Source organism: Rhamphochromis sp. 'chilingali', assembly GCF_963969265.1.
Source record: "Rhamphochromis sp. 'chilingali' genome assembly, chromosome: 13".
Classification (NCBI taxonomy): Eukaryota; Metazoa; Chordata; class Actinopteri; order Cichliformes; family Cichlidae; genus Rhamphochromis; species Rhamphochromis sp. 'chilingali'.
Window position 1 is genome coordinate 25,275,302 of NC_137940.1, and position 27,767 is coordinate 25,303,068.

At 41.5% G+C, this 27,767-nt stretch overlaps 4 protein-coding genes across 10 annotated transcripts; 2 read left to right on the plus strand and 2 right to left on the minus strand.

Annotated features, from left to right (window-relative positions):
- The first annotated feature begins 748 nt into the window (after nt 1–748).
- mxd3 (MAX dimerization protein 3) lies at nt 749–4,960 on the plus strand. Its single transcript, XM_080901517.1, has 6 exons — nt 749–963; nt 1,643–1,742; nt 1,914–1,943; nt 2,070–2,184; nt 2,695–2,860; nt 3,023–4,960. Exons 1-6 carry the CDS (start codon nt 894–896, stop codon nt 3,133–3,135), a joined length of 594 nt encoding a protein of 197 aa, XP_080757643.1. The 5' UTR covers nt 749–893; the 3' UTR covers nt 3,136–4,960.
- prelid1a (PRELI domain containing 1a) lies at nt 4,916–9,886 on the minus strand. Its single transcript, XM_080901516.1, has 6 exons — nt 9,751–9,886; nt 9,112–9,220; nt 7,386–7,611; nt 7,177–7,290; nt 6,813–6,891; nt 4,916–5,696 (listed from the first exon to the last, which is right to left on the minus strand). Exons 2-6 carry the CDS (start codon nt 9,201–9,203, stop codon nt 5,575–5,577), a joined length of 633 nt encoding a protein of 210 aa, XP_080757642.1. The 5' UTR covers nt 9,204–9,220; nt 9,751–9,886; the 3' UTR covers nt 4,916–5,574.
- A 609-nt stretch (nt 9,887–10,495) lies between these two features.
- npy7r (neuropeptide Y receptor Y7) lies at nt 10,496–15,471 on the minus strand. Of its 2 annotated transcripts, none has more exons than XM_080901754.1 (2): nt 15,341–15,471; nt 10,496–12,708 (listed from the first exon to the last, which is right to left on the minus strand). In XM_080901754.1, exon 2 carries the CDS (start codon nt 12,672–12,674, stop codon nt 11,559–11,561), a length of 1,116 nt encoding a protein of 371 aa, XP_080757880.1. In that variant the 5' UTR covers nt 12,675–12,708; nt 15,341–15,471; the 3' UTR covers nt 10,496–11,558. The 2 variants fall into 2 exon arrangements, with proteins under 2 accessions (XP_080757880.1, XP_080757879.1); XM_080901753.1 differs by lacking the exon at nt 15,341–15,471 and adding an exon at nt 15,038–15,249.
- A 3,495-nt stretch (nt 15,472–18,966) lies between these two features.
- trim105 (tripartite motif containing 105) lies at nt 18,967–25,146 on the plus strand. Of its 6 annotated transcripts, none has more exons than XM_080901748.1 (8): nt 19,010–19,103; nt 19,391–19,434; nt 19,547–19,892; nt 22,561–22,656; nt 23,098–23,331; nt 23,469–23,482; nt 23,618–23,733; nt 23,958–25,146. In XM_080901748.1, exons 3-8 carry the CDS (start codon nt 19,602–19,604, stop codon nt 24,515–24,517), a joined length of 1,311 nt encoding a protein of 436 aa, XP_080757874.1. In that variant the 5' UTR covers nt 19,010–19,103; nt 19,391–19,434; nt 19,547–19,601; the 3' UTR covers nt 24,518–25,146. The 6 variants fall into 6 exon arrangements, with proteins under 6 accessions (XP_080757872.1, XP_080757877.1, XP_080757874.1 ...); XM_080901747.1 differs by having other exon boundaries at nt 19,011–19,103; nt 19,191–19,434; XM_080901749.1 differs by lacking the exon at nt 19,391–19,434 and adding an exon at nt 19,191–19,341 and having other exon boundaries at nt 19,011–19,103.
- Nucleotides 25,147–27,767: the final 2,621 nt, after the last annotated feature.

A 27,767-nucleotide genomic window follows, 5' to 3' on the forward strand; every position in this document is an offset into this window, starting at 1 on the left:
TGAAATAAATGTGTAAGAGTTGGTTTGGTAACGGGAGCTACCTCACAAACAATCATCTTGTTGTGAAATGTTATCATTGACAATGTCGATAAACAAAATTAGAAAAATAGTGCCGTGTGAAAGACTTTTTTTTCAATAAACTTTATGGAAGGACAGGGACCAATCAGTGTTAGGTGCTTTCAGTGCTTTCGGAAATATTTTGATGGAGGTATAACACAGATATTGTTTGTTATATATAAAGAGTACAATTATAGCATTATTTCTTGGTTTATCATTTGCATAGCATAGGATTTTACATAAATGCTAACATAACATTAGACATATGGCGCATTCTAGGTTGCAAACAACGATTGTACAGATTCCACCAAAACCCAGAATTCCCTGGATTAAATGAGCAAATTTGCCATAAACGACTTTTAGAAAAACAAACAGACAAAAACACCACTACTTAGCAATGCAAGTTGAACATGAAGGGAAATATGAAAAATAATTTGAACAGAACAAAAAGCGCTGACGCTATCCTGCTGACCATTATTTTTCTGAAGTTCAACTTTGACCCTAATAAAAAGACTTTTCAGAAGAAAAGCATATTGATTTGGATGAATCGATAGATAGTGTGGGGCATGTGGCGTGATAAGTTTAATGATAATATCCGAGTGGTTAGAGAATTTAGTCAAAATATTACGTAGAACGGTATAACCTGGAATGTTTATACACAATTTATTGAAAATTTCCGAGTTTGCGTGGGGCTCCTGAACGCACCACCGGTTTAGCGTTGTGTGGATTGAGGACGTAGCTCAGACACTGCTTCATCCACTTCGGGCTCTTGACGCTTGTACCACAGTAGCTTGTTTACCTGCTGCCGTTTCATTTGAGCAAAAAAAACCAAAACAATGGAAGGACAAGTGTGCAACATCCAGGTGCTTCTTCGGGCTGCCGAGTTTCTGGAGAGAAGAGAGCGGGGTAAGTGCTTTATGTCAACTGTCAGCCTAGAGAGGGGAGTTGATTGGTTATTGTTAAAACAACGATGAATCCACAATAAACCGGCGGCAAGTATGCACCTACACATAACGTAGAAACATCATACCGTGCAGCTGTTTAAGATTTAACCTGGATTCTAGGTGCAAGGTTATTTTTGGGCGGTGTTTTGCCATTTGACTCTGACCTACATATCGGTCGCATCTTTGTACTCAAAGGCGCCAATCTGGACCAGTTTGAAAATGAATCCGGGCGCCGCTGAGCGTTCGCTCCGGTGAATGAAAGGGGGGGGGGGGATGAGGAAAGCCTATAAAGTATAACTTTTATTCATTGCTTACTAGCTGTAGACGCTATCCCGACTCCTTTTTTACGCGTGAGGTTGTAAGGCTGGTTGGATAAAAGCGAACAGATAGTGGATGATGGCGCCAAAAGCAAAACGTCCAGCTGATGACAACGGTAGACTGCGTTCAGCCTCCTTTTCTCCCACCTCCCCTACAGCACGGATGGTATATCACACTTTAATTACGCCGTAATAAAAGTTGATTTGTCCCACCGGCATTCGCACATGTTAATATGAGGGCACCTTTAACGTCGCAGCCAGTGTGCACTGTGATTTTGCCGGCGATTGTTGTGTAACACAGCTGTGATGCGTCTCCCTGCGCAGAGGCAGAACATGGGTATGCTTCCGTCTTGCCTCTCAGTCCAGCTCAGTTCGACAGGAGAAGCAAGCAGAAGAGCAAGAAGATATCTGCTGGTGGCAATAGGTGAATGCATTACATAACAAATAACTGACGACAGGGTGTGGCTCGGTCTGACTTTCAGTTTTGATAAGGCACCCTTTCAACCTTGAATACCTCTCACGCAGTAGCTGCTGAGTAGGAGTGCACTGTTGTGAATGTTTGACCAAACTGTCTGTTTGTTTACTTTGTTTGCAGGTCTGTTCATAATGAGCTGGAGAAAAACAGGTAATGGGCTTTTCTTCGTAATGCTACAGTAAAAGTTCATGTGTGTCAGATCAAGAGATTAAAAAAACCCCAAAAAGAGGGAAGTGTGGATTTGCAGCTTCACTTCTTTCTCATTGTGCTTTGCAGACGGGCACAGCTGAGGCACTGCCTGGAGCAGCTGAAGAAGCAGGTCCCACTGTCATCGGACTCGATGAGGAACACCACTCTGAACCTGCTGAGACGAGCCCAGCTTCACATAAAGGTGCGAGATGTCTGAATTTGCATTGAATCTGACTCGAGTTTGGTTTACTTGTCATCCCAGCCATGTTTAAAATGTGGTGCTTTTCTCAGGGACACAATACGTGTTAAAGGGAGACCGCACAAGACAAAACAGAGAACAATGCTGAATCATGAAGTGGGGTAACACTGTGGTGTGGTGGTTAGCACTGCTGCCTCACAGCAAGAATATCCTGTGTTTAAATCCAGCCTCTCTGTGTGCAGTTTGCATGTTCTCCCTCTGTCTATGTGCTCTCTGCGGGTAGTTCGATTTACTCCCAAAGTCCAAAGACATGCATGTAATTGGTGTTTCTAAAGTTAAGCATTTAAATTAGTCAAGAACATTAAATATTCTGAATATATATGAATACTGTGTGTATAGAAAGTGGCTTGTTTTGTGCATTTTACAGAGCTTTTAGCAATCTCAATTTTTGCTTTTGCCTGTACTGTTTATCCTTTCTTCATTGCTCTGCTCCTGCACCTTTTTCCCGTTCAGAAGCTGCAGGAGCAGGATGAGCGTGCAGAGCAGCTGAAGGATCGTCTGCGCTGGGAGCAGCAAGAGCTGCGGGTTCGGCTGGAGCAGCTGCAGAGGGGCACGGAGAGGATGAGGAACGACAGCCAGGGGTCAACCATGTCCTCCGAGAGGTCGGACTCAGACAGAGGTAAGCCCCTCGGGTTTTTTTTATTTCACGTTCAAATTATTTCAGTCCTATTAGGAGCTGGCTGTCTCCTCAAAGGCAAATTGCAAGTTCAAGCTTAATGTGACGAGCGAAGTTTGCCGTATTTCTGCTGACGGATCGGATCTGTGCTCGGGTTTGTTGCAGAGGACGTTGAGGTTGATGTGGAGAGCATTGTGTTTGTGGACTCTGATGGACTGAGCATTACGCACACCGGCGCGGACCACTGTTACTCCAGCCTGGAAAAGGCCTGGCTATGACGGCAGTACACGAGTGGTAACTGGTTTATTGTCACCGGACGGACAGGAAGAGGAGGAAAAACATTCCAAAAACAAAGGATGGGGGAGAATGGAAGAAGATGTTACTGTACAACTGAACATTTTTTTGGCATTCTCTTGTCAGCACACGTCGGACAAAAAGCTAAAAGCCAACCTTTGGTTATGAAAGAGAGGTGTCCATTTGCACTGAATAGCAGTAAAATTCACTGGGCCGTGTCGTCACCAAACACATACTCGTGTGTGTTCTAGCATCAGTCATTAATGCTATTTTCCCCCAAAGCCATGAGGTGTCAAACTTCGTATCATTCATGCAGCTCTAATAATTCATTTTTTTAAGGGCTTTTAAAATTCAGATAAGGGCTTTTATTCTAAACTTTTAACTTATTCTTTACTACAGAATGTCTGTACTGAATTCTGCCTTAAATCAGATCTGGTTTAGTATGCTATTCAGCTTTTACCTAGCACTAAGCTTATATCTCAGTATGCCACGTTTAGCATGCACTTAAACATTAATCTTGCTATGTCGGGGTTTTTTTGTGTTTGTGTCCTATTGTATATCTAAGTGCAGTCATATACTTTGCTCCTTTTTATTCTATTGCACATAATTTCCAAATGTTGCACTTGTTTTGTCTCAAAAAGATTTGAAAGCAGCAAACAGAAGCAGGTCATATTTGCACATCGACATCAGGAAAATTCAGTAACATTGCCAAATATGAATTAGTTCACAATTTAAGAACTTAAAACTGTGAGAGGAGCACTTGGGAGCTGCTCACCGAGGCCTAATGGCAGTTTTATTCACTGCTAATGTTTCCTAGAAGTCTTTCCTACCTTCACTTGTGCATTTATCAATTAAATTGTTAATTATACACATAACAAATTCACCAGTCAGGTAGGCAGTTTGTACTTTTAATGATTATGTAGTTAATGCTGTATTACATATTCATTTCTGTGTATTCAATAGGGGTCGACCTATATTTTTTTAGTTTCAAAGACACCGATAACAGATATTTGAAACTTTTAGATAAACCTAACACTTTGCTGAAATGCCTCTGGGCAAGCTATGGCTACATAAACTGTTAATTTGTTTTAGTAAATTGCATCAATGTAAAAAAAGAAAAAAAAAAGGTGCATTGTTCGATTTTTCAGTGTAATTGGGAAAAATCGCCGTGCTTGTAGTCATAGAAACACATAACATCGCAGTGTTTATTGCAACTTCTGCCGCTTCAGCATGGAAACACAGCTTTGCAGCAGGTGCCGGGAGCTGCTCCAAGCTTGCAGCTGCACTACTGTATAACATTGGTGTTGATGGGCTGTTATTTATGAGCCGTGTTCAAACAGAAGACTGCATCAGAGCCGGCGCGGCTCATTTACAGTTTATCTTCAAAGGCCTTGAAACTCTGAACACTGGTCGACCCCTAGTATTTAATAACTTAAGGTGCTTTCTACCCCCTCAATTCACTTTTGTATATGCAAGAGGCCTTATTACTTTATCTGTCTCTCCACCCAGTAATATTATGTAGCATTTTTTTACTGATGTAAGCTTCCTTTTTTTTAATGAATAAATATTTTCTGTATTTATTTGCTGTTGTGTTTGTTATTAGTCATTTTAGAGGTAAAAATCCATTCACCCCTAACTCGAGCAGGGCTGGCGCACAGACATACACTTGACAGACAGCAAAGTGATTAGAAAGACAAAGTCAATTTATTGACAAGCTGATAAAGGACACATTTTTGCATGGGTTGCATCACCAGAGCTTAGATGAATGTACAGTTCAAGGTAGCTTTTGTGCCTTTTTTTTTTTTTTTTTTTAAATGCACAATCACAATTCAAGTTTTCAGAGGTTTCTTCTTGAGCAATGACACCAACTGTACCAAACTCTTCAGTCCAACTTGAGGCAAGGAGATGATCAGCTGCAGTAATGCGATTTAAGTGTTGTAGAGCGAACTAAACCAGCAACTGTATGCAAGATTAAATAAAACCAATCATAAATGAGAATGCCTTAATCACAAATTCGGTGTGACCTTATCTACTGGAGCTTTAAAGACAACGTGACTTGCTTTAGACGAGGCATACTCAAAGGAACGGAGTTTAAAAAAAACAAACAAAAAACAAGACAATGGGCACGACTGGAGCAAAGGTCGAACAACAGCTTCAATCATTTTATGGCAGCGCCAGTAATAACCAACCATTCCTGTCTAAGACCTGCATCTCTGGTAAATACTGAGGTGATGTGGCGTAGATACGCTCGGCAATATATTTATAGTGCGGCATGTAGAGGGAGGCAGGAACAGGCTGTTTAACCCAGCTCAGGTCTTTTATGGTCCACCCACCATTTCAGTTGGATGCGCCCTCACAGAGGTGTCTAACCATGACTGGGATCGGTGAGTTCTGCTGCAGAATCACTTTATTTGTGTAGCTTGTCACACGTATTGCTTCTTCTGGGCATGCGAGGCGAGGTCTTTGGCTTTCTCTTTAGCAGCCAGCGCCGTCTCTCTCGCCCTCTCTGTAGCCGTCTCCGCTAAAGTTCTCGATGGAGTTTCACCTACACGGGGACAAAACACAGCTCTTCATTGGATTCATCCAGGTTTTCGTGCCTAAGCAGCTAACACTTCCAATTATTACTATAATCAGTTTTCCAGATTCATGAAAAAAGCAACAGTCACCTTATTTTAGAAGAATATGCAGTTCCATGCACGAGTTACTGATGTTATTATATTATGCTGCTCAGAAAAAAATGAATAAATAAAAAGGGAGACACTTGATCACCACAGTTTAACACAGAGTCAGTTAAACTTAAGAGATATCCATCTGTCCTATTAGGAAGCATCAACCACTGACTCCATTTAACCTGCTTTGGGATAAATAAAAGCGACAACAGGTAAAGTGGGAGGCAAAGAGAAGGCAACCATCAAAAAGAGAATACTTCTGCAAGACGATGACCACAGACCATTGTTCTCACCTTTTCCCCAACTGATTTTTCTCTAACTTTACGTTTTCTTTGTGTCACTAGTCACTACTGATACAATAGCTGCAATCCATTCAGCATATACAGGTAGTTCAGTTCCTCCAGTATTCCAGCCATACATGCCATTGCAAGAAGGGTTGCTGTGTCTCCCAGGGCCATCCACCCCAGTAGCAGCCCCACTATGTGACTCTGTGTGAGGGGGAACATGTGGAGGGCTGCCAGAGCCCTAAAGAATGAGCTCCAGAGGGCTACACGTGTTAACCTCGATGCTTCCATCAGAAACAGACTCCATGAAAATGGCATAAAGTCCCAGTGTCTTTAAGTGGGACCTGTGCCAGCAGAACAATGCTATACAGCCTCCGATAGTGCCAATTCTCTTCAAAGGACGCAAACTGACACGGAGTCCATGTGACAAGCATAAAGGTGTCTGGAGATGCTGGGAAGCACTATGTCGCCTGCCGCTCACAATTCTAGTGTTCTCCAGGAAATGCCACTCCAGCAGCACAGTGTTGGTGTGTGAGCACAAATCCTGCTAAAGGACGTTGGGCTCCAATCCTCATGTGTTACACTGAGGCGATCAAGTGTTCCCTTAATTTTTTTGAGCAGTTTGAACAGATTTGGAAAACCCATATTAGCATCAGCCACAAACTTACAATAGGAATAAAATGGGAATAAGAACCAAGAATAATTTACCTTGCATTTTGGCAAGCACATACTCGAAGCCTTTCATGGTTTTTGTCACACCGGTCTTGAATCTTGCGAGCCCAAATTCCTGGAAGGTGAAAAACAAAGTTATAAAAGATGCATGAGGCATAACAACACATGACTCACATCCTCATATATGGGCTGTCAACAACTACTGTAATTCTCTGTCATAAGTCATTTACTACTTCAGGTCCTGGCCGACAGCTTCAGCTGCTCAGCTGTTGCATCTTAACACTGTATTATGTTTCTAAATACAGAACAAATGCAAGGTGGGCGAGTGTTACTCTCGGTCACCCCCGGCTACTTTCCCTCAGCTGTTATGTAGCGCAGCACTCTGCTTTACTCCACTGACCTGAATAGCTCTAGAGAGCCCGTAGACATTGGAGGAGACCCAAGCTTCTCTCTTAATCTCGGTCCAGCTGCCATTCTCAGGGTTAATTCTGTAGTGACACCGCTCTTCTACAGACTGTCAGCGAGAAAAAACAAAAGCAAAATGAGCCAAAGGTGCCACTTTGTGCACTGCTGATGAATGCTGCTTAAGGCACACAAACGCCAATGTACCATTAGGCGAGCGTGGCTGATGTTCCACGTGAGCGTGGTCATGGTCCTTTTCTGAGGGTCCACGATGGAGTCCTCGATGATGTACGCCGAGCTGGCCATGTGCTTTGGAAGGTAGCGCTCCATCCAGCGAGGGGCACGGCTAGTTTTGGTCAAAAGACGCCTGGAAATGAGGCAGTTGGTTGGGGTAACCTCTCGGAAAATTATATCTTCAGTCAAGACATGGTTACTGTGAAAGAAGAAGAAGAAGAAGAAGGACGGATGGATTATGATGACGTGAAACCTGGATTATTTAGGTTTATGATCCTGAAAAATCTCTATTTTTGCTTCAGTTCAATAAGAATTTACCGTTTTTAATCCACACAACAGTTCAAAATCGAAATATATTACATTTAAACATTCTATGAAACAGTGACAAACACAGAAATACTAAACTAGACACTGTATTTTTAGCTTGACAAGAACTATTAAGCTTCAATTAAATGGACAAACTGATGATTCAATTAAAAGCACAACTAACATTTGCTTTCACACTCATTGTGACTTGATTACGGTGATTTTTTTCCCCCTTTATTACCCGAATGGTAGTTCGGCTGGTAAAAATGGCAGAATGATGAAGAAACTGAGCTATTTAGAAACTGCTTGGTCCCCTAAAGTAGTATTATTATTATTATTTTTATCTCCATTAAATTTTTTATGCGAACAATCTTCAGCAGAAAATTGGCAAAATAAAGTCAAAACTATGCGTTTCCTGAAAATGATTTTCCAGGATCTTCCACTTAACCATCTCAGTAGGTGAATGCTAAAATGTAATCTAATCATGTTGTTCTTGTAATGTAAAACTAAAAAGAGATGTAAAAAGAATCTTGTTCACTGAAGTAACAACAACAAAAATGTTCTTAATAATAAAAATAAATAGACTTTAGATAAAAACAAAAATGAACCAAGTGGAAAAAATGCCGTGGGAATACACAAACCGTCCTATGAATCAGCAGAACAAGCACGAGGAAGTGTTGGTGAATACTCTTACCGAGTCTGGGAGATATACCTGACTGTAAGTCACATGACTTCTCTGAGCGTTGCGTTTGTAAAACATAATGTCTCAAAAGTTGTCTCATAAGAAACTAAAGTGAAACAAAATTCATTGATCATCACACCATGACACAGTCTCATATTTATGCTAAAAAAAATGTTTAAACTGGAGTGTTTACTGAACATTTGGATACATAAAATGTGTTTTTAATTTTATCTTTTTTTTCTATATCGCTATATTGGTTTGTTTATCTTAAACAAAAACATATGAAGGGGAGGTTTAAAAAAAAAAAAAAAAAAAAAAAAAAAAATCACACTGATGATGTCGCATTCTCAAAACACTTGGCATTTAAGCGTAAAGATTAGGAAAACTATGATAATGCAGACTATATTCCATCCCTGTGTCTTTGTCTCCTTTTTTCTCCCTTCCCCCAACTAGCATGGCAGAGGAGTCTGGACCTGTTAGTCTCTTCCTGTTAAAATGGAGTTCTTCCACCCCACAGTCATCTAGTGCTTACAGAAAGAGGCGATCAGCTGGGTTTGGGACGTTGACTCTAAAATTGTAGGCTCTTCACATTGCAAGGTGACTTTTTGTTGCCTTATTGGGTGCAGTTTACAGTCCATTAAAAAAATATTACAGGCTATAAGAAAGATGTTTGATACGAATGCGTATCCACACATAAACCCCTCACCTCACCTGTAAGGGTTGGGATATCGTTGCCAGAAAGCAACACAGACTTGGTCCCAGGTGTTTTTTAGCAGACCTGCACAGCAGAAATATTTCACCATTGTTCCCTTGGTTTACCCTGCAAACACACAGAACAAACAGCGTGATAGTTAGCCAGATGTGTTCAGATAATTTTCAGATGCCACATCAGGACGAAGCCGTAAATAGCGGTGTCAATGTGATAAAACAACTCAGCGATGACAACCCTTATGTTCCAAAATAAATCCAAGCCATTGGTATTTTCAGCTACAACAACAGGTGTCAAGTTCAATAAACACCTGAAGGTGAACACTATAGCGTTACCTTTAACACCTTTTTACCTCACAACTCCAGCTGTGTCCAACTGTGTCTCGTCGCGTGACTGACAACAAACAATGTAAGCCTCATTAAGACCGCAGACTGTGACATATTTCAACAACGAGAGGCCTAACGTGAGATAAAACACTGCTATCCTGTTTTATCACGTCCGCACTCTTTAGCTTCCCCTTTAGCATAGCCTAGCATGAGGCAAGCCACATGAATGAATGGCACAGCGTACCCCAGAAAATTCTACTACTGACATTCAATAAGCACATTTTTTAGGGTCAGCTCAGATGAAAAGGCGATTACCTGCACGGCGATACCATTTACAAAATGAGAATTTGCATTTTACGCTCCCATCGGGAAGAATTTCACCGCGGATAAAGTCCGAAAATCATGTCAAACGTAACTGGAGCAAAAAAGGAAGGTCAAACGAGACGCTATATCCGGTTAGGTGGGGCGTGTGCAACGCCTGCTTGGGACACTAGAGGGCAGCAGGTGACCGCGCAAGACACTACAGAAGAGTCTCAAAACTTTCTGTCTGAACTTTATAATGACGTGTGAGGGGGAATTTTAATGTAACCCTGTCAGCTCTCAACAACTGGAACTGGCATCTTTAGGACTCCCTGAACAAATATGCATCCCAGAATCCCAAATAATGTGTTCCTGTTTAAAAAAGAAGTGTCCACACGTCCACCGTAATGGTGTGTGATGCAATGGATACAAGCTGAGTGCTGTTCTGCTGGTTGCACTGATAGCACTCACAGCTCTCATAATAATTTAGAGGACTAAAAAGGGATATAGGTCAAACAAGGGAATAAAACAGCAATGTGGGTGTCAGGAGCCAGTAATGCCAGAGCAATAGGCATTTTCTCTGCTGTATAATGAATCACAATGTGTAGGCCATATACAAATGCTTCACTGGAATCACTTGACCCACTTATTTTTTTTTTCTTTTTTAAAATAAACAAAAAAATACGTGAAAGACTCATAAACGTGTGACTTGTACTAAAAAAGATCTCCTATTCACCTCTTTTAATTTTCACATGGATATTTCATCAGTCGGGCTTACCATACATGTGTGGAGTCCCTGCATGCTGCCAATGTTCAGTACATTTTCAAACTATGTCACAGAAGAATATAACAGCCATTTACTTGACTTACTTATATTTATCCAAACCTGGATCTCTTTATTTGACAAGGACATGCAAAACATAGTTTCTCCCCATAGTCAGATCAGGTCCAGGATTTGCATGTGTAATAGGGGCTCATTATGTCTACCAAGAGGTGCTGCGGTTGATTAATATTCCTGTTCATTAAACAGTCAACAAAGGGCACTTTATCAGCACTGCAATAAATGTAGAATCACACATTCTGACTTCTTCCAAAAGCGTTTCTTATTTCTAAGAAATCTGCGAAGCAGCTGGCTGCATTCTGTGCTAAAGACATCAATAATACACTGCTCTCGCTCTCGCTCTACAGAGTCCCATTCCTCTGGAAACAGGGTCCTGCTGCTTCATCCAATCAGGAACAGCTGGTTGCCAGGTGAGGACAATTAACTTCCTGTTTGGACAGTAATATATCGATCGCCTCCTCTGGATTCCTTGAACTAGGGTTGAATGTTACGCTGCCAGAACACTTATAATTAATCCAGAATGTAGCAGTTGGATTAATTAGCTGAAAACCATCCAGATATTTTTTGAGCAGACATCAAGTAGAAAAAACAAAACAGGTGTGAAAAATGAAACTCTCACTGTCACAGTAATAACAGTCTTCCCTTAAGACTGTGTCATAAATTTGGACATGACAAACGAAAGAGAGCTCCTCATTTTACACGAGAACACATTATACACTGTACCTAGTTAAATAACACCTAAGTAAACACCTTAAACACATTTCTTAATAGTTGTTTTTACTAGTGCTGTTAGCAAAGGAAAAAGAACTTCACATGAAGCAATTTGCATGCAAAGCTTTGGGTCTTCTCCAGTGACACAGATACTCAAGATCAAACCATTAAAGTAAAAAAAAAGGCTACTTTTTGAAAGACAAACTCCAACGGAGCAGAGGGGCGCGCATACGTTCATATACTACAGATGCCTTGAAACGTGCAAATCAAGTCACACAGCAGTAGGAGGGTGTCCGCCGTTACGGCCGTTCAGAGTCATCCTCCTCAAGGAGCGAGTCCTGAATGAGCCTTCCAGGTGGAAAGTATCCGGCTTGTCTTCGCACCGGAACACCATGAGGAAGCCATTCCTGTAGTTTTTATTCATCCATCCGTACAGGAGAGGGTTGGTAAAAGTTGAACACATAGCCACAATGTGGAACACGGTGTATATTAGTTTATACTCCTCGAGCCTGAGCACCAGGTCCAGGTCGATGGCCAGCTGAAAGGCATGGAAGGGCAGCCAGCAGATGGCAAACACCACCACCACAAGCGCCAGCATCTTTGTGGTCTTTTTGCGGCGGTTGATGCTGTCATTGCGGCTTGATGGGCTGATGTGATTTCTCAGTTTGACCCAGATGCAGATGTAGGCGTAACTGATGATGGCTAGAGGAATGATATACTGCAGGAGGAGCATTGAGAGGCTGAAGATGAGCCCATCCCTGCTGGTCACTTGGGGCCACTTTTCAGTGCAGACGGGAAAGCGCTGGTTGATCGACGGGATCTCTTCGTAGCGGAACTCTCTGAAGATGGCGAGGGGTGCTGCCAGGACAGCAGACACAGTCCAGGTGAATGCCATGATGAGGAAGCTCGAGTGCCACGTGAGCCGCATTCCGAGGTGGAACACGATGCAGCGATAGCGCTCCAGAGCTATGACAGTCATGGTGAGGATGGATACGTGCACACTCAGAGCCTGGGCAAAGGGCACCATGTGGCACAACACAGCCCCAAATGTCCACTCTTCTAGAAGAGTGTAAACCAGCGTGAAGGGCAAACAGAAGGTGTTCACGAGAAGGTCTGCCAGGGCCAGGTTAGCTATGAAGAAGTTGGTGACTGTTCGCATGTTTCTGTAGCGAACTATCATGTAGATGACGAGAGCATTGCCCAGCAGCCCCAGCAGGATGATAAGCGAGTAAGCTGTGATCAGGCTGATCTGGACTCCAAGGTGCTTGATGATGTCAGTGTGGTATCCAGGCTGGTGCAAGCCCATGCTGTCGTTAAGCAGAAACAAGGGATCGGTTTCTCCAGCCTCGTCTTCTCCCGTGCTGTTGGATATGTCCGGTGGGCTCATTTTGGAAGATGCTAGATCAAGGCTGACTTTACACCTGAGCAGAGAAAATAGAAAATAACTGTTTAAGAGAATATCCCATCAGAGGTTTCTCATCACGCCTGATCAACATTTCTTGAACTCTTACCTCCAGGATGTACATCAATTAAGCCCTCACAGACTTCTCATGCACACTGGCGTTTACACACCACTCTGTATTTAAATATTAGTTATTATTCATCTCTGTCTCTCTTCCAAGGCATGTTTTTTGCCCTGTCTTTCTCCCCTCACCACAAAGCGGTAACGGCTCCCTGAGTCTGGTTCTGCTGAGATATTGTCCTCTTATAAGGGAGTTTTTCCTTCCCACTGTCAAAAAGTGCTTTCTCAGAGGGGGTTGTCTGGCTGCTGGGGTTTTTCTGTATTATTGTAGACTCTTTACCTTACAATGCTAAGAATTTTCTAAATAAAATAAGTCAAATTGAATTGGATACTGGCAGTACAACTATGGGAATCTGAACATTAGAGCTCTTTGATCAAGTGTCGAGGTGTGTTACTCTTCTATCCATTTGTTTCGTGTCTTTTATACGCTGTAATACCTTCTGTCACTCACAGAAGTGAACTGCAGACATTCCTGTCAGTGTATTAGGACAGACAAGTGGCATTATTAGTGATGCATTGTACTTCAAACCATGTTTTTTATTTTCAGGGTGTTTTCCATGCTCTGCACTGCAAGAGAGCTAAAATCCAACTTTCTTAAAAAACATGGCTCCACAGTTATTTCTTTGTTCCCTTTACATCACCTGCAAATACCACTCTGATATTAAAGAGATGTAGTGTTTAACCAAAAGATAATGAAACAATTTAGTAGATATGAGACGCCTCTAATTCGTACGGCCTCATTATTAGAACACTTGTCCACGACTGTGTTGAGGAGGTAGATGTTCTGAAAAAGTAAGAAAATTAAACATGAATTTTAATGAATAGATCGACAGTTAGAATCAACTGAAGAACAGCTTGCTTTGTAGCAGCTTCTTGAAAGCCCTATGCAAAAATAGAACCAGATATCACGAGCTATTTACTGTGGAATATTGTCTGGGCTGTGCAAAAGAAAACACAAAAAAACCCTCTAAGAGACATGAAAACCTGTACTATTAGAAAGAATAAAGAAAACATGATGGAGGAAGCAGTGAGATCAAGAGTGAGCCAGTTCAAAGCTGCATCATTAGAGTTGCAGGCAGGTTGCATGCATAGTCTGAATCTTATAAAGGGAACATTGTGTTTTTGTGCATAACATTAAACAACCTTTCATAAGTAAAAATATTCTGTAGTTCATCATCTAGTCATTTATGGCAGTTTACCTGTGTACAGCCAAGAGCCGCTGCTGAGTGCAGACAGTGCATGTTGTAATGACATGTATAACTACAGCTGCAGCTTGGCTCTTAAAGGATAAAAGCCAAGTCTCATCCTTATTAGGCAAATGCATGTAAATTGCATTATGTTATGTTAACCACAGTAAGATGCTTTGAGGAAATCCATTTCCTAGGGATTCTCAATCATAAAACCTGGACCTGCCCTTATGGGCCTGATTAAGCTTTGCAATTTTTATTGATTTTTATTTATTTTTTTTTTTTTGTGGCCATCACTTAATGCTTAAAGTTTTCTGAGACAAACCAGGTCACCCTTTAGTGAGAGGTCATCTCTTTGGTGAGAGACACTCCTTGATTTCTCGGGGGATCCAGCCTATTTCCTGAGAACCACTAGAAAGACTATCTTTCACTGACATCATCGCTTTTTCCACGATTTTACTAAAACAGTAAAACAGTGAAGCCAATGGCATTTGGAAGTATTGTGTTCTCGCCCATAATGTTACGGTTAAACTAAAGGTATTGCATTGCAGATGTGTCGTGTCTCCAAGCTCCTGCACAATTCCCTGATATTTGAAACCATTCATACGTGTCGGTTCCTTGAAATATTAGCGGTGAAGAGAAAACAGAGACTCTTAGGACATCGGACAAAATAATCTATAGTTGACTGATTTGTAAGATGCCTCGAAATCCATATGTAGGGATCACCGAAGATGTGATCATGGTGCTACAACAGGTGTTGCAGTGCCAGTAACCCGAGGAACATGAAAACCCTGCCTTAACCTGCCTGGTACACACCGCTGCACCAGGCAGGTTAAGCCATGCACTTTATAAACCATTATTTACCCTTTTTTGTTCAATGATAGGAACCTTGTGCCACTACACCTGCTCGATCAAACATCCTCAGCACAACCTGATTCAATTCAAGCTAACTCTACATATTACTACCAAATAATAACGAGGCGATTTATTTCTAATTGAGTGTGCATCGGTGCGTAATTTGTGCCAATTTGTTCAACTTACTCAGCAGTGCGCATTCAAACATCTCCAACTGAGCTCTGAGAGATTAGTTAACCGACTTGACAGGTGCAAAACGTCTCTCTCCAACGCAAAGAGTCTCAGGTACGCAGTCTGGACTCTTTTCATCCAGCACGTTTTCTTTTATCCAAATTACGCACATTTCATAGTTCTATCAGCTACAGGTTACGCTGTCACAAAAGAGCAGAGAAATCATGTCTTGCACCTCAAAGGGGGAGTCCATGTATGTCCCACAACTATAGCTTCGCAATATCCATTTTAAGTCTATCCACACATTAATCGACTCACCTGTCCCCCTATATCTCCTTTGTGCAAACGTGTCTTCACCGGAGAGTGTCATGAAACAAGTGGGAAAAAATCTCGAAGCTCCTCCCAGCGTGCAGCGCCTGGTGCGCATCTTGTGGCTCGACTGTTTTGTGTGTTCCTGTCAGGTTTACAGGGTGCAGTGTAAGCCTCCACATCTGTGCCAGCCTGCCAGAGACAGAGACTGGAGATCTGCGCAGGGTTTGCGCTTTGCAAATCACATCACACTTTTTTTTGTAATGTTTTCATTTATTTTATTTACTTTCACCAGGCAAAGAAATCAAATAAAACACCATAAAGCATCCTTTAAAGTGCCAAAGCACACTCAGTCTACGTCACTGGGTTTTCCAAATTCATCTCCATTTGTTATTTCATTTATTTCCTGCCAAGTATTCCGTTTTTCCCCTCCTCGAAGCTTTGCCCTTGTTCATGTGTACAATATTTGATGAACTTTGGAACAAAACATGGCTTTAAAGCAGATAATTTAAATGGCTGTATATTTGATTCTCGGGATCACTGTCTCAACTGATCTAATTTCTTTAATGAAAAACATTTAAAGTGCAGCTTAACGCAATTTTCGTGTTGCTTTGCAGAGAGCCATTGTTAAGCTAACTGTCATATTGAGTTGATTAGCCCGGAAAACAATACAAGACAACAAGGAGCCTCTCGTGGGCTTTTTTCCCCTGTGAGCTCCCACGATACCTAAAATAGATTAAAGTTCATGCTGATGGCACAGAAAGTCACTAAACTGTAGTCCCTTTGACCCTGCAGTGTCGTGGGAGATGTCAGTCAATATTTTAGTATTCAGAGTGTGTCATTTACCTGGATTATTTTCTATTGGGAGGGGCGCGGGGGGGGGGGGAGGGGGGGATGGTGACTTTATTGTGCCTGCAGCAATTCCCTCTGTAACAAGATGACAGTAAATAGTCATCTGGGACAAAAATTACTTTTTGTTTTGATTTGGCCAGTTTTTGAGGAACTTCAAAAGCAAAGTGAAACGCAAAAAGCAACAAAGATCACAAGGTCCCTAGAAATAAATGGGATTAAAAGACTTTAAAAATGCCCTGAATTAATTTTGTTTACTGTACTTTCAACCTACATGATTGTTTGAAAGGAATTCACCTGATCAGGATCTTAATAGGATCCTTGAACCTCTTTGGTTTTAGTTTGTGGCAGAATAATTTGATGCACCAATTATCTCAGCACCGGAGATTATACTTGATTGGCTCTTTCTCTTTCTCTCTTCCACTTCTTTTGCTTCCAATTAAAAGAGCCATCCACCAGCCTCCCCATGCCTGGGTCACTCAGCCAGTGTTGAGAGTTTTCTCAGGCTGCTGTGTCATTGATTCACCTGGAAGGGCTCAAATTAATCTTCATAAAAGTGGTTAGTGAGCTATTTGGGACTGAGAATGGTTGAGATTCACTTCTTGTCTCTAGCTCACAAACTGTGGGTGTCCTCGCAACTTGTTTGTCTGTCTTTCTGTGTAATTAACCCAAGCTAAGAAATCCCTTTTGTGCTTTTTTCCCCCTTTTCCTTTTGTTATTTCCTACCGGGGATACACACTTGACAGATGGTAACCGTACAATGCGGATTAGACCATTTAGTCATTTGATTTTAGATATTGATTTTAAAGGATACTTTCCTTTTGAAGCTTGCAGATTGGATTCCTCAGAGAAATATTTGTGTGGGATGTTCCAGTCGTTCCTGCTGGTGAACTTTTCTTTTATAAAGGACTTGGTCACCATGTCCAAGAAGGCAGAAGTGGTCCTGTATCTCCCCTATTAAACTGAAATTTAATAGCCACATTCCTTGCAAGCACGCCTGGAGCTAACATTAATGACACCGAGGTCGTATCCTTGGTAATGTTTCAGAGAGTTTGGAGGTTTTTAGCAACTTGTGACAGACTGTAGATTTTTGCAATAGTGGATATCAAGCAAATTTCATTATAATTCCACAAACCATCCACTCATTTTACACACTGAGTTCAGTTCACTTATCGCAGCGAGTAATGTAAAATCTTTTGTATAACGTCTTTTGTGGCTCCGGAGGAACCTTTCAGAAATCTAAACAAATAGCTATCTACGGAATCTAAGGAGCTTGGAAAGAAAAGCGACCGGACTTCTATAACTTTCTTGAAGACGTTTCACCTCTCATGCAAGAAGCTTTTTCAGTTCTAACACCAACTGATGGAGAGTCCCAGGTGTTTAAGCCCTAGTGGAAGTTGTCTCTTAAGAGGACCCTCTTAAGGCACAACTCCCACTAGGGTGAAACGTGGGCAAAACTGTTATGGGGGCCTGACCTTTACATGAGACTAGAGTCCAATCCTATTTTATTAGATGTTTGCTTTACTACTATTCATGGAGATTTAATAGTCATTTATAAGGGATTTGTTCCATCAGAATTATATCTGATGGAGGATGAATGGACAGATATATCTGTGCAAATGACCTAGAAATAACACACTTTAATCTATTTTTTACAGTAAAAGTAAAAAGATGCAACTTGACTGTCTTTTCGGAATCAATATTAGATCCAGTATTCTTAGTCTTAGTCTTAGTCCTTCCCTGCGTTTGCAACAGACATTGGAGGAAGTGAAAAAGGTAGATTGAAAATAAATATTGGTCGACTGGCAAAGGTGCTGGAGACATTCCTCTGAGATTTTGGTCAATATTGACATGATAGCATCCCAATTGCTGCAGATTTGTCTGGTACACATCCATGACGTAAATCTCTCTTTCCACCCCAACCCAAAGGTGAGCTGTCGGACTGAGATGTGCTGAATGTGGAAGCCATTTGAATACAGAGACCCCATTCAAGAAACCACTTTGAGCTAATTTGAGAGTTTCACTGGAAACGGCTTTCAGAAGATGGGTACACTGTGATCATAAAATGATGGATATGGTTATCAACAACAATCAAGCAGGTGTGGTGTATAAATCATGATCTGGTACTTAAAGGGCCCAATGTTTGCCGAGAAAATATCACCAACAGTACCCTGAACATTTGATACAAGCAAGGATGGAGCCATGCTTTTATGTGGTTTTCCATATTCTAACCATGCTTGCCTAATGTACCAGCAAAATCAAGACTCATCAGAATCTTTCTGATCTTTTATTGCCCATTTCTGGGGCGTCTGTGTGAATTCTAGCCTGAATTTCCTGTTAAGTGGTCATTTGAGTTAATATTGCTTTCCTATCAGCTTTATGCAGTGTGGTTATTCTTCTCCGACCTTTAGTATCGACAAAACCCAGAAAACTGCAACTCACTGCATATTTTCAGTTTTTCAGACCATTTTCTGTAAACCCTAGACATGGTTTTGTAGGAAATTCCCAGTCAATCAGCAGATCTGTCTGGCACCAATACCCATTTCTCAATGAAATCCCCTTTCTTCCCCATTCTGATGCTTACTTTGAACTTCAGCAGGTCGCCTTGACCTTGTCTGTATGCCTATAAATGCACTGAATTGCTGCCACGTGATTGGCTGATTAGATATTTGTATTAATGAGCAGTTGAACGTGTGTACCTAATAAAATGACCAGTTAGTGTATATCGAAAATTGCTGACAAAACTCGTTGCCATCTGCTGTTCACCGTCAAACACACTGACAAATCAAACGCAGGCTTGTGGCGCGCGCATGCGCAGAATATAAGACTATTTGTTCCCAAACAGTAGCAGCAGCAGGGAGTAGAGAGCAGAGGGGCGAACTTTGACGTATTCGGTTTTGAATTTCTCCGAACAACAGACCACGTAAGTTCATCAAAGTATTCATTATGTGACGATTATAGTCACTTTATTGAAGTTCCGAAATGTCTTTTGTTTCTTATTGTTTTGTAGAGGCTGCTACACGTAGCTAAACGCTAACTGGCTCCAGGCAGTTAAGAGCAAACACGCTACCTGAGTAAACACTGCCTTCACAATACAAATCACAAGCTAGCTCGCAAGCCCCGTGATATAGCACCTGATTTCTACTGCTGAGCACCATCAAGTAGGTGCTTAGTGCTAGTATTAAGATGTTTGCACTGCTTTGTTATCAGTGATGGACTTCAGACTGTAGCTGCACACTCTGCTGTGTTTGAAGGTGAACTATTTGTTTTTCCTTTCATTTGTTGGCAGCTGACAGAAAAATCGAAGCTATCTCCTTGTAAAGTATTTGCAGAAGTGGATTGGTAATCTTTTCTGTTTGCCTTCAGACGTTTTGCTTTCACTTCCTGTGAAGGGATCTCAAAGAGGACAGCACCCTTCATCATGGCTGCTGCTGCTGCTGATGCTGTTCAGTCCACCAGAGGCAGTCTGAGAGAGGACCTGACATGTGCCATATGCTGTGATCTGTTCCGAGAGCCTGTCATGTTGGCCTGCATGCACCATTTCTGCAAATCTTGCATATCCAGGTACTGGAGAGGAACGCAGGGGCCTGTCACCTGCCCACAATGCCGCAAGGAGTTCAGCTCCAAGCAGTTTCAAACTAACTACCTTGTGGCAGCCATGGTGGAGAAGGTCCGTGCCACTACCTCGGATGCTTACACCAAGAACCTAGAGGTTTGTATTTCAGTCTCACTTCATGTTTAACTGTCGTGCTGGCGGTTTTCCAGACAGTTTCTTTGGGTCAGCAAGAAATAAAGTCTTCTGCGATGTTATACAAATAACCTTGTGCTCTTAAGTAGACCGATCAATAGTAATTGACCAGCAAGTAACATCTGGGTTCAATACAGTTATAATTCATGCTTCAGTCCGCGTCCACGTTTGTTTTATTGTTGTTCTGCCCTCAGCCTACCTTATTTGAATTTCTCAGACCAAAGTTCACTCTTCACTCACCCTTATGATACTTTGTATAACAGGTTATGCAACTTAAGCACAGCAGAGGCATTAATATACACTGACAGAATAATAAAAACACTTGTAAGGTTTTTTGTTTGTTTGTTTGTTTTGCTGGTTTTAGCACAGACAAAAAAATCCTTTTCCACTTTTCCTAAGAGAACAGATAAGAAATTGATCTGTCGAGCAAATATAAGGCTCGAGGCCTCAGCTGGTTTCTTTCACTTAACATAAAAAGTACAGGTACTTCTAAGGATTCCCGACTGACAAATTAACTTGTCAACTTGTCCCCTTTTTTTTTTTTTTTTTTTTTTTTTTGTTGCTTTTGTTTTTTGGAAACCATACAAAACATAAAAAGCTAAAGTAACAAACCACAGACCACGGCAGCATCAGCCACTGGTTTGTAAAGTCACCTGAATTTTAGAATGTATTTATTTAATTATTTTTTTAGGCCAAAAGACACCACATGTGAACAAACTACTTGATTACTAAATTATCAGCTGTGTGCCTGTGTCGGCTGCGTAGGTCCATTGCGTGCGCATAGATGCGTGCAAATGGAGCGCAGGCCTCCCTTGAGCTGTTACACCAGCTAACAGCATAATAACCCATAATATTGGTAAGATAACATAACACAAACATGGTTGAGAACTCCAGCTCAGTGATTCCAATTAGGTAATGCGGCTCACACCCTTTATAATTCTGACTTTACATACCTTAACATGTGTTTCAGGCTATAAACATTTAAGCCAGTTTTTTTCCATAATAATGATCCCATTTCATATTAGTTTGAACTTCAGCTTAATCTAAGCTTTATCACTATTATTAGCCAATGTCAGCTATTTGCTGATTGATGACTATCAGCATTAATAACAGCTGATTTATCTGATTTTTAAATCACAAAATATCAGTATTGGTCTTAAAAACCTATATTGGGTTGGCTCTAATTAAGATGGCACAGTCATGTTTGCAGTAAAAATACCTGTTTTTGTCAGTTCAGTCTGAAGCAGAGCAGTCAAAAAATTTATAATGTAGCTTATATTTAACAAAAAAGGACATTTTGGCTTCAGTGTATGTTGCTACTGTCTTCATCCTTGGCTGTACATTCTTTAGCTTTCCTGGAAGTCTAGTAGTCGGTACCAGTACCAGCATAATTACCTGATTCTTAAAACTCAATTCAATTCAAATTAAAAAAGAAAAACACAGACGTTACCCTAATCCTTTGACTCAGTGTCATTTCAGAATGACACGAAAATGTTACCAATATATTTGGTTACCAGAAGTGTTAGCATGGTTGCTAAGTATCCTGCTAACGTCACAAGCTCAAGCATTTAACTTTAGACACAGTTGATTTCACAACAGCAATGCTGTTGTGAAATATGAATGTAAGCATATGTAGATGTCTATCTTTTAGCCTCTTCTCTGAAGCATTTCCACACTTGGTGTGAAAGTCAAGATAGCATCGTTTGCATATCCATCCATCTATTCGCTTCCGCTTATCCTTTTCAGGGTCGCGGGGGGCGCTGGAGCCTATCCCAGCTGTCATAGGGCGAAAGGCGGGGTACACCCTGGACAGGTCGCCAGTCTGTCGCAGGGCCAACACATAGGGACAGACAACCATTCACACTCACATTCACTCGCACATTCACACCTAGTGACAATTTAGATTAATCAATCAATTAACCTATCCCCACAAGCTGTGGGGGACGTTTGCATATCATCTTTTAAAAATGTAGTTCCAACCCTTGGTCATCTACCTCAAGTGCTTCCGTACTCGACTCTTACTACTTTTCTTCGCAAGTCGGGCTGGCACTATTACTGCAACTGCACTAGCCGCCATCTTTGGTGTTGTAGTTTGTAGTTATGCATCCCCATGTTGGTACATACTCTGCAAAAAATGAGTAGTATTCCAGATTTTGCTATTGGGGTTTTTTGTGTAAAGTTTTTTTTTTCTTCTTCTGATGACATCACTAGTCCAAACTTTAGACAGGTGTATTTTCGCAGCTTTTATGTTACATATGCAAGTGGATTAAGAACATAATAAAACACAATCAAAATGCTTTTCCATAATGTGGGACCTTTTAAAATGTTGTGTTCTTCCTAGGCTGTGTTTTGTGCTGTAGTTGTACTAGATTCCGTTAGATTGTAATGTATTATGATGTTTCCTCCTCAATACATGCAGAATATAAGAAAAACCTCTGAATGTGATGCAGATCAACTCAACAACAGCACAAAAGCAAAGTTCTCAGATGGGCCTGTGTCTTGAATAGCGTTTACTTCTTGTCGTTAATTATTCCCCCCTTTACTGTTATCGAGTTCCTTCATTCTCTGCATAGTCTCTTTTCTTTAGTGTTCCTATCCCCCACGCTGATTAGATTTGCATACCACTTTGCAGAAACAACTGAAGGAGGCTTTGGAGAGCCACCGCCTGAGGAAGCAGGACTTCATCAACAGCATTCACAGAGACAAAGAAAAGATGAATATTATAAAGGTACGCTCATGTGGGAATCCAAAGGAATGGCAACACTTAAGAAATAAGAACAAGCACGGCCGTCTCTAATGGCTGTTTACAGCATGTTAATGTGCATATTTAGTGGTGCAGAACATGACAAACTGTGCAAAAGCAGGAGCGACGGAAACAAAATGACAAAGTAAGGCAGACAGATGTGGGATAAGAGCTTAAATTTTAGCCGCACACGCTGGGCTGAGATGATGAAAAGGAAATAGTTTCCTTCTTTATGCAGTACTTGTCAGACACATGGAGCTTTTATGCTAATTGTGACTTCATTCCCATCTGTTTGTATCTCTGGAGATGTGTGTTGTTCCGCAAGCTTTTTAGAGCTTTAAGCAAGCAAGCCACGTGTTCGGTAAACGCGTGGCACGACACGGAGAGTCCCGCTCTTATAACGTTAATCATCCCTCTCCCTCGTAGAGTGTCGCGGCAGATCTCCAGGCGCGTGTCAAAAGTGAGTTCCAAGCTCTCCATCAGATCCTGCACGATGAGGAAGCCTGTACGCTGGAGCAGCTGAGGAGGGAGCAGGAGGAGGAGCTGGTGGAAGTCCAGCACCACCTGGAGGTCACGGAGCAGGCAGCGAAGGAGCTGGAGGACAATATAAAAGCGCTGCAGGAGGCCAGCACTGCCACCCAGGACATCGTACTGACTGAGGTGGGAATTGAAAATGATGTGACCCTATTTATATTATTGTCTGATATTATAAAATCATCTAATTGGGAATTAATTATTTTTCACGAACCCGTTTCAAACAAGCTGTTAACGTGACTTTTTTTTTTCCTTCTCATTAGCTCCCAGCACTGAGGTGAGCGTGCATTTCCGTGTTGTGACCAATTAATTGCTCGTGACAGTTTTTGCGCACATTGTGCTCATGTGACATTTACAGTAATTTACGCTGAGAGCAAATGATCCGAACTCTGTGTCCTTTTTGTTTGCACAGACCATGTGCGCAGGTGGATATCGCCCCGGAGTTTGATATAAATGCTTTCAGTAACAAATACCTGGCTCCCTTACAATACATCACATGGAGGAGGATGTTCAAATCTTTGAAACCAGGTAATTTCCCCCCGATGCTTCATTACACACAAAATGACTGGAGCTGAAAACTGGTTCTGAGTCAATAATGGGAGTAATTAAGGGAAAATGAGTGTAGTGTTATGATAAGCTATTGAGGTGGAAACAGGAGTGGCACCATTATCATGCTGTAAAAGGGTTGTTTTGGAGTTTTGTGCGTTAAAAATCTGTCATTTTATCTCCCAATGAATTGTTTCACCCCATAGGTCCCTCCCTGTTAACGTTTGACGTCGATACAGCACACCCGAGCATTCAAGTCTCGAGAGACAAAACCGTAGCGGTCGAATCTAACGTCATGACCCACCACGTGAACCACAACAAGCGCTTCCTTCAGTGCGTCAACATTCTGGCTGCCCAGGGCTTCCAATCGGGTCGACACTACTGGGAGGTAGAAGTGGGCACCAGCCCTAAGTGGGACCTGGGAGTGGCCTTGGAGAATGTCAACAGGCACGCTCGGATCAAGCTGAGCCCGGAAAGCGGCTACTGGACCTTGCGGCTGCGCAACAGGAACGAGTACTTGGTGGGGAAGCAGCCGTGGGAGAGGCTGCGGGTCAGATCTTCCCCGCAGAGGCTCGGGGTTTTCTTGGACTGCGACGAGAGGAGGGTCTCCTTCTACAACGCCGACGACATGAGTCTGCTCTACTCGTTCGCCAACGGGCCGAGGGGCAAGGTGTTCCCCTTCTTTAGCCCGTGCATTACAGACAGCCGCCACAAACCTCAGCCCATAAAGCTCCTCCACTACCCTCCTGCCGCTCTGTCCGGCTGATATCGCTGCAATCAATCAATGCTTTCTCACACAACACGGTTATCAGCCATTATTTGAATGAGCGTGACGTAAACATTCTTTTCACAAATTCTGACTTGATTTTGCCAGATGCTGTTTTCTATCTTAAAAGCTTTAAAATGTTCAGAAAATTGTCTTACTCATCAAAGTAAAAAAAAAATCCACTTTGTAGTAATCATCGTGCCAAGGCTTATGCACCAATTAGCTTAAATGCAGTATTAAAACGCTGTGCTCTAGCTTAGATGCATCAAATTACATTAATGGCATACTCAGTCTTCAACACATAATGTTTAATAGATGTAGATAAATGACTTTTGCTATGATAATTGGAATAATTGCCAGGTTAGACTCTTTAGACTGACTTGTAAAATCACCAAATTCAGTCAGGGTGAGGTTATTATGCACTTTATTACAAGATTTTGTATGTGATTGTGTAGGAAATAGAAAGGACTCAATCTGTTTATTCGTTTCTATTCATTATGTATGTGTCTAATTTTGAAGCCATGTATCATGAGTTTAATTTTCTTAGTAATTTCCTTTCGTCGTGTATAAAGTGCTTACGCAAATAAACCGAATCACTTTTTCTTCCTCAAACACTGCCTATGATTCTTTTCTACAACGCCACACGCTGTGGAAGTGCAAACCCAACACAACTTGAAACGATCAAGGATGCTATTAAACATCATCAAAGCAAAGTTCGCAACTGCACACTGCAACTGATGTGAATCCAAAGCTATCCTAACAGGAGACACGGTGGAGGGTTGCTGACTCGCCTGCACCGGAATTTTTTATTTTAATTTTTTTTCTTTAAACGCGTGAGCCATCGCTGACACTTCCACAGCGAAAACAGGCGGGCTTTTGGTTATCTTTGCAAACACACGACAGCACCGACGTCCTGTTTCCTCCCGCCAGGTGAAAGGTCAGATAAACAGAGTGACAGTGGGGTTGCCTGTGGGTCTCCTGGACAGGCCTCAGGGGGCTGCTGAAGCAGGATGCTGCTGCCTGCGCCTCCTGATTGGGAAAGTGGCACAATAAACTAGACCGGTGGGGGAACTGTTTTTCTGCACAGCAGCTACATGGAATATGCATTCATCATGCTTTTATCACACACTTTCTTTTATGTATGTGTTCAGATTTAGCAAAATTGCCGTAAATTATGAAGTAAACCTTTTACATTCTTGTTTTTCTCTTCTTTACAGGTCATTCTGTTTGACTCTGTGGAACACATTTGTGCCTTTTGGGTGTGATATACATCTATATACTACAAGATGTTTCTTATTGTAATTAAAACATGTTAAGCAATGTAATGGTAATAGAGCTAAACAGTGGCCAGTCTGTTTAATGGGACGCTCAGCTCTACAGAGCCTTTGGGTATCCTATGTAGCTCAAAGCGACACTATTTAATATTTTATTATTAAAACTTGAGAAATGCAATTATGCAAAAAGTCATTACTTCTAGCTTTCCTCGCCATTTCCTCTTAAATCTGCTTCAGTTTTAGTTTTGTGAAAAAGGAAGTACACCCTCTGGAAATTATTGACCTTTTTAACATATTCAGTTGCACCTGAATAACAGTGGTGGAAAAAGTCAAAACATATTAATATTAATAAGTCCTTTTCATAACAACTTGAACTATCTAACCTCTGCTGTTCTCTTAGCTGTTCAAATCTGTTCATATCGACATGCCAACATCTAAAGAGCTCTCCAAGGTCTTCAGGGAAAAAATTCGATTGTGAATGCCCTCGAGCAGCGAGGGATTCAAAAATAATTTGAAATAAATCATTCCACTGTAAGAAAAATCTTCCACAAGTGGCGTAGCTTTCAAATAGCTGCCAGTTTCTGCGTCACTGATCACTCCAAAAAAGGAAAAAGGACAGGAGAAAAAAAAGGGAACACCGACATTGATGGGAAGTAAAGCAGAATCTGAAAGTACTGTAACTCTTTCTAGTTGTTTGGTGTCAAAGGGCATTCACGAGAAAGACTACAGAAATTTGACCTTGGATTTACTGTCTAAAAGGAAGATTAAACCAAAGCGACAATTTGATAAAGGGAGACAAAGGGAAAGAAAGATGTGACCTGGACACTCAAATCAAAGATAAGAAGTGCTCAGTCACAGTAACAACAGGGATGTTTGGCGCAGACCAAAGAAGAACTTTATCCCCATCATGGTGGAAACGTTTACGCCTACTTCTTATATTTACTTAAATAGAAGCACTAAAACCACATGATGAAATCAATCTGTTACAAATAAAAGTCTGAATTTAAAATCTCACTTAAGTATTGTTAGTTAATGAGAGCAGACCCCTAAATATAAATAATCTCCCTCAAGCAGGATTATACTGCTGTATTAAAAACTATTTTCTTATAGTTTTCAATGATTAATCTGCTGGTTGTATGTGATATATGGTTGTGATACATGTAGTCAAGTAAAGAGTGGAGAAGTAGAAAGTGGTATAAATACTAAACACTAAAGTCAAATTTCTATTAGAGCACATCTATCAGCTGTTTTCCTTTATTTACCGGATTTAGGTTGGGTGTCACAGGGCAAGAAGCAAAGTATACGCTGGAGAAGGCTACAGAGGTGACACAGAGACTCAGACCACCACACCTACGGCCAATTTTGGACTGTGGGAGGAAGACACATAATAGACACAGGTGGGAGAACATGCAAACTCCACACAGCCATTGCACCACAGTGCCATCTTAAATAAATATACCCAACATTAGCTGCATACCTTCCATGTCTCCTCATAAAGAACGGGAATGATTATGGAGTGGCTAAGTCAAGAGAAAGTGTAGATAGGCCGTGGCAGATTGCTGCCCCTCCCTGAGCCTGGTTCTGCTGGACCGTTCTTCCTGTTGAAAGGCAGTTTTTCCTTCTCACTGTCGCCAAGTTCTTTGTCATAAGGGCTTGTCTGATCGTTGCTTAATATAAGCGCCAAATCACAAGTATTGATAAGATGAAACTAAATTGAATGATTTGGGGAGGTCTATGCATGAGCCTGTGTGATTTGTATCAAGTTGTCTACAAGAAGTTTCAGCAAAGAAGGATAAAAGCTGCAAATAAACAAATCTGAGATTGAGATTCAAACTTAAGTTTGGATCTGCCTTGAGCTGTGAGAGTTGTCTTGTCCCACTGCTATCCTGATTACATAGCAAATAACTTACATGCAAACCGCGCTGCTCCTACAGTCAGGAGGGCACCGTAACTCGGCATGATCTACAAATGCTAAG

Bases quoted from the DNA above. Each gene is read 5' to 3' on its own strand.
- mxd3 (XM_080901517.1), top strand. From the start codon at position 894: ATGGAAGGACAAGTGTGCAACATCCAGGTGCTTCTTCGGGCTGCCGAG. The intron at 964-1,642 runs GTAAGTGCTTTA...CTCCCTGCGCAG, and splicing joins TCTGGAGAGAAGAGAGCGGG to AGGCAGAACATGGGTATGCT. The intron at 1,743-1,913 runs GTGAATGCATTA...CTTTGTTTGCAG, and splicing joins ATATCTGCTGGTGGCAATAG to GTCTGTTCATAATGAGCTGG.
- prelid1a (XM_080901516.1), bottom strand. From the start codon at position 9,203: ATGGTGAAATATTTCTGCTGTGCAGGTCTGCTAAAAAACACCTGGGAC. The intron at 7,612-9,111 runs GTGAGGTGAGGG...CTTCTTTCACAG, and splicing joins CGATATCCCAACCCTTACAG to TAACCATGTCTTGACTGAAG. The intron at 7,291-7,385 runs GTACATTGGCGT...TCTCGCTGACAG, and splicing joins TCAGCCACGCTCGCCTAATG to TCTGTAGAAGAGCGGTGTCA.
- trim105 (XM_080901746.1), top strand. From the start codon at position 19,602: ATGGCTGCTGCTGCTGCTGATGCTGTTCAGTCCACCAGAGGCAGTCTG. The intron at 19,893-22,560 runs GTTTGTATTTCA...ACCACTTTGCAG, and splicing joins CTTACACCAAGAACCTAGAG to AAACAACTGAAGGAGGCTTT. The intron at 22,657-23,097 runs GTACGCTCATGT...TCTCCCTCGTAG, and splicing joins AAAAGATGAATATTATAAAG to AGTGTCGCGGCAGATCTCCA.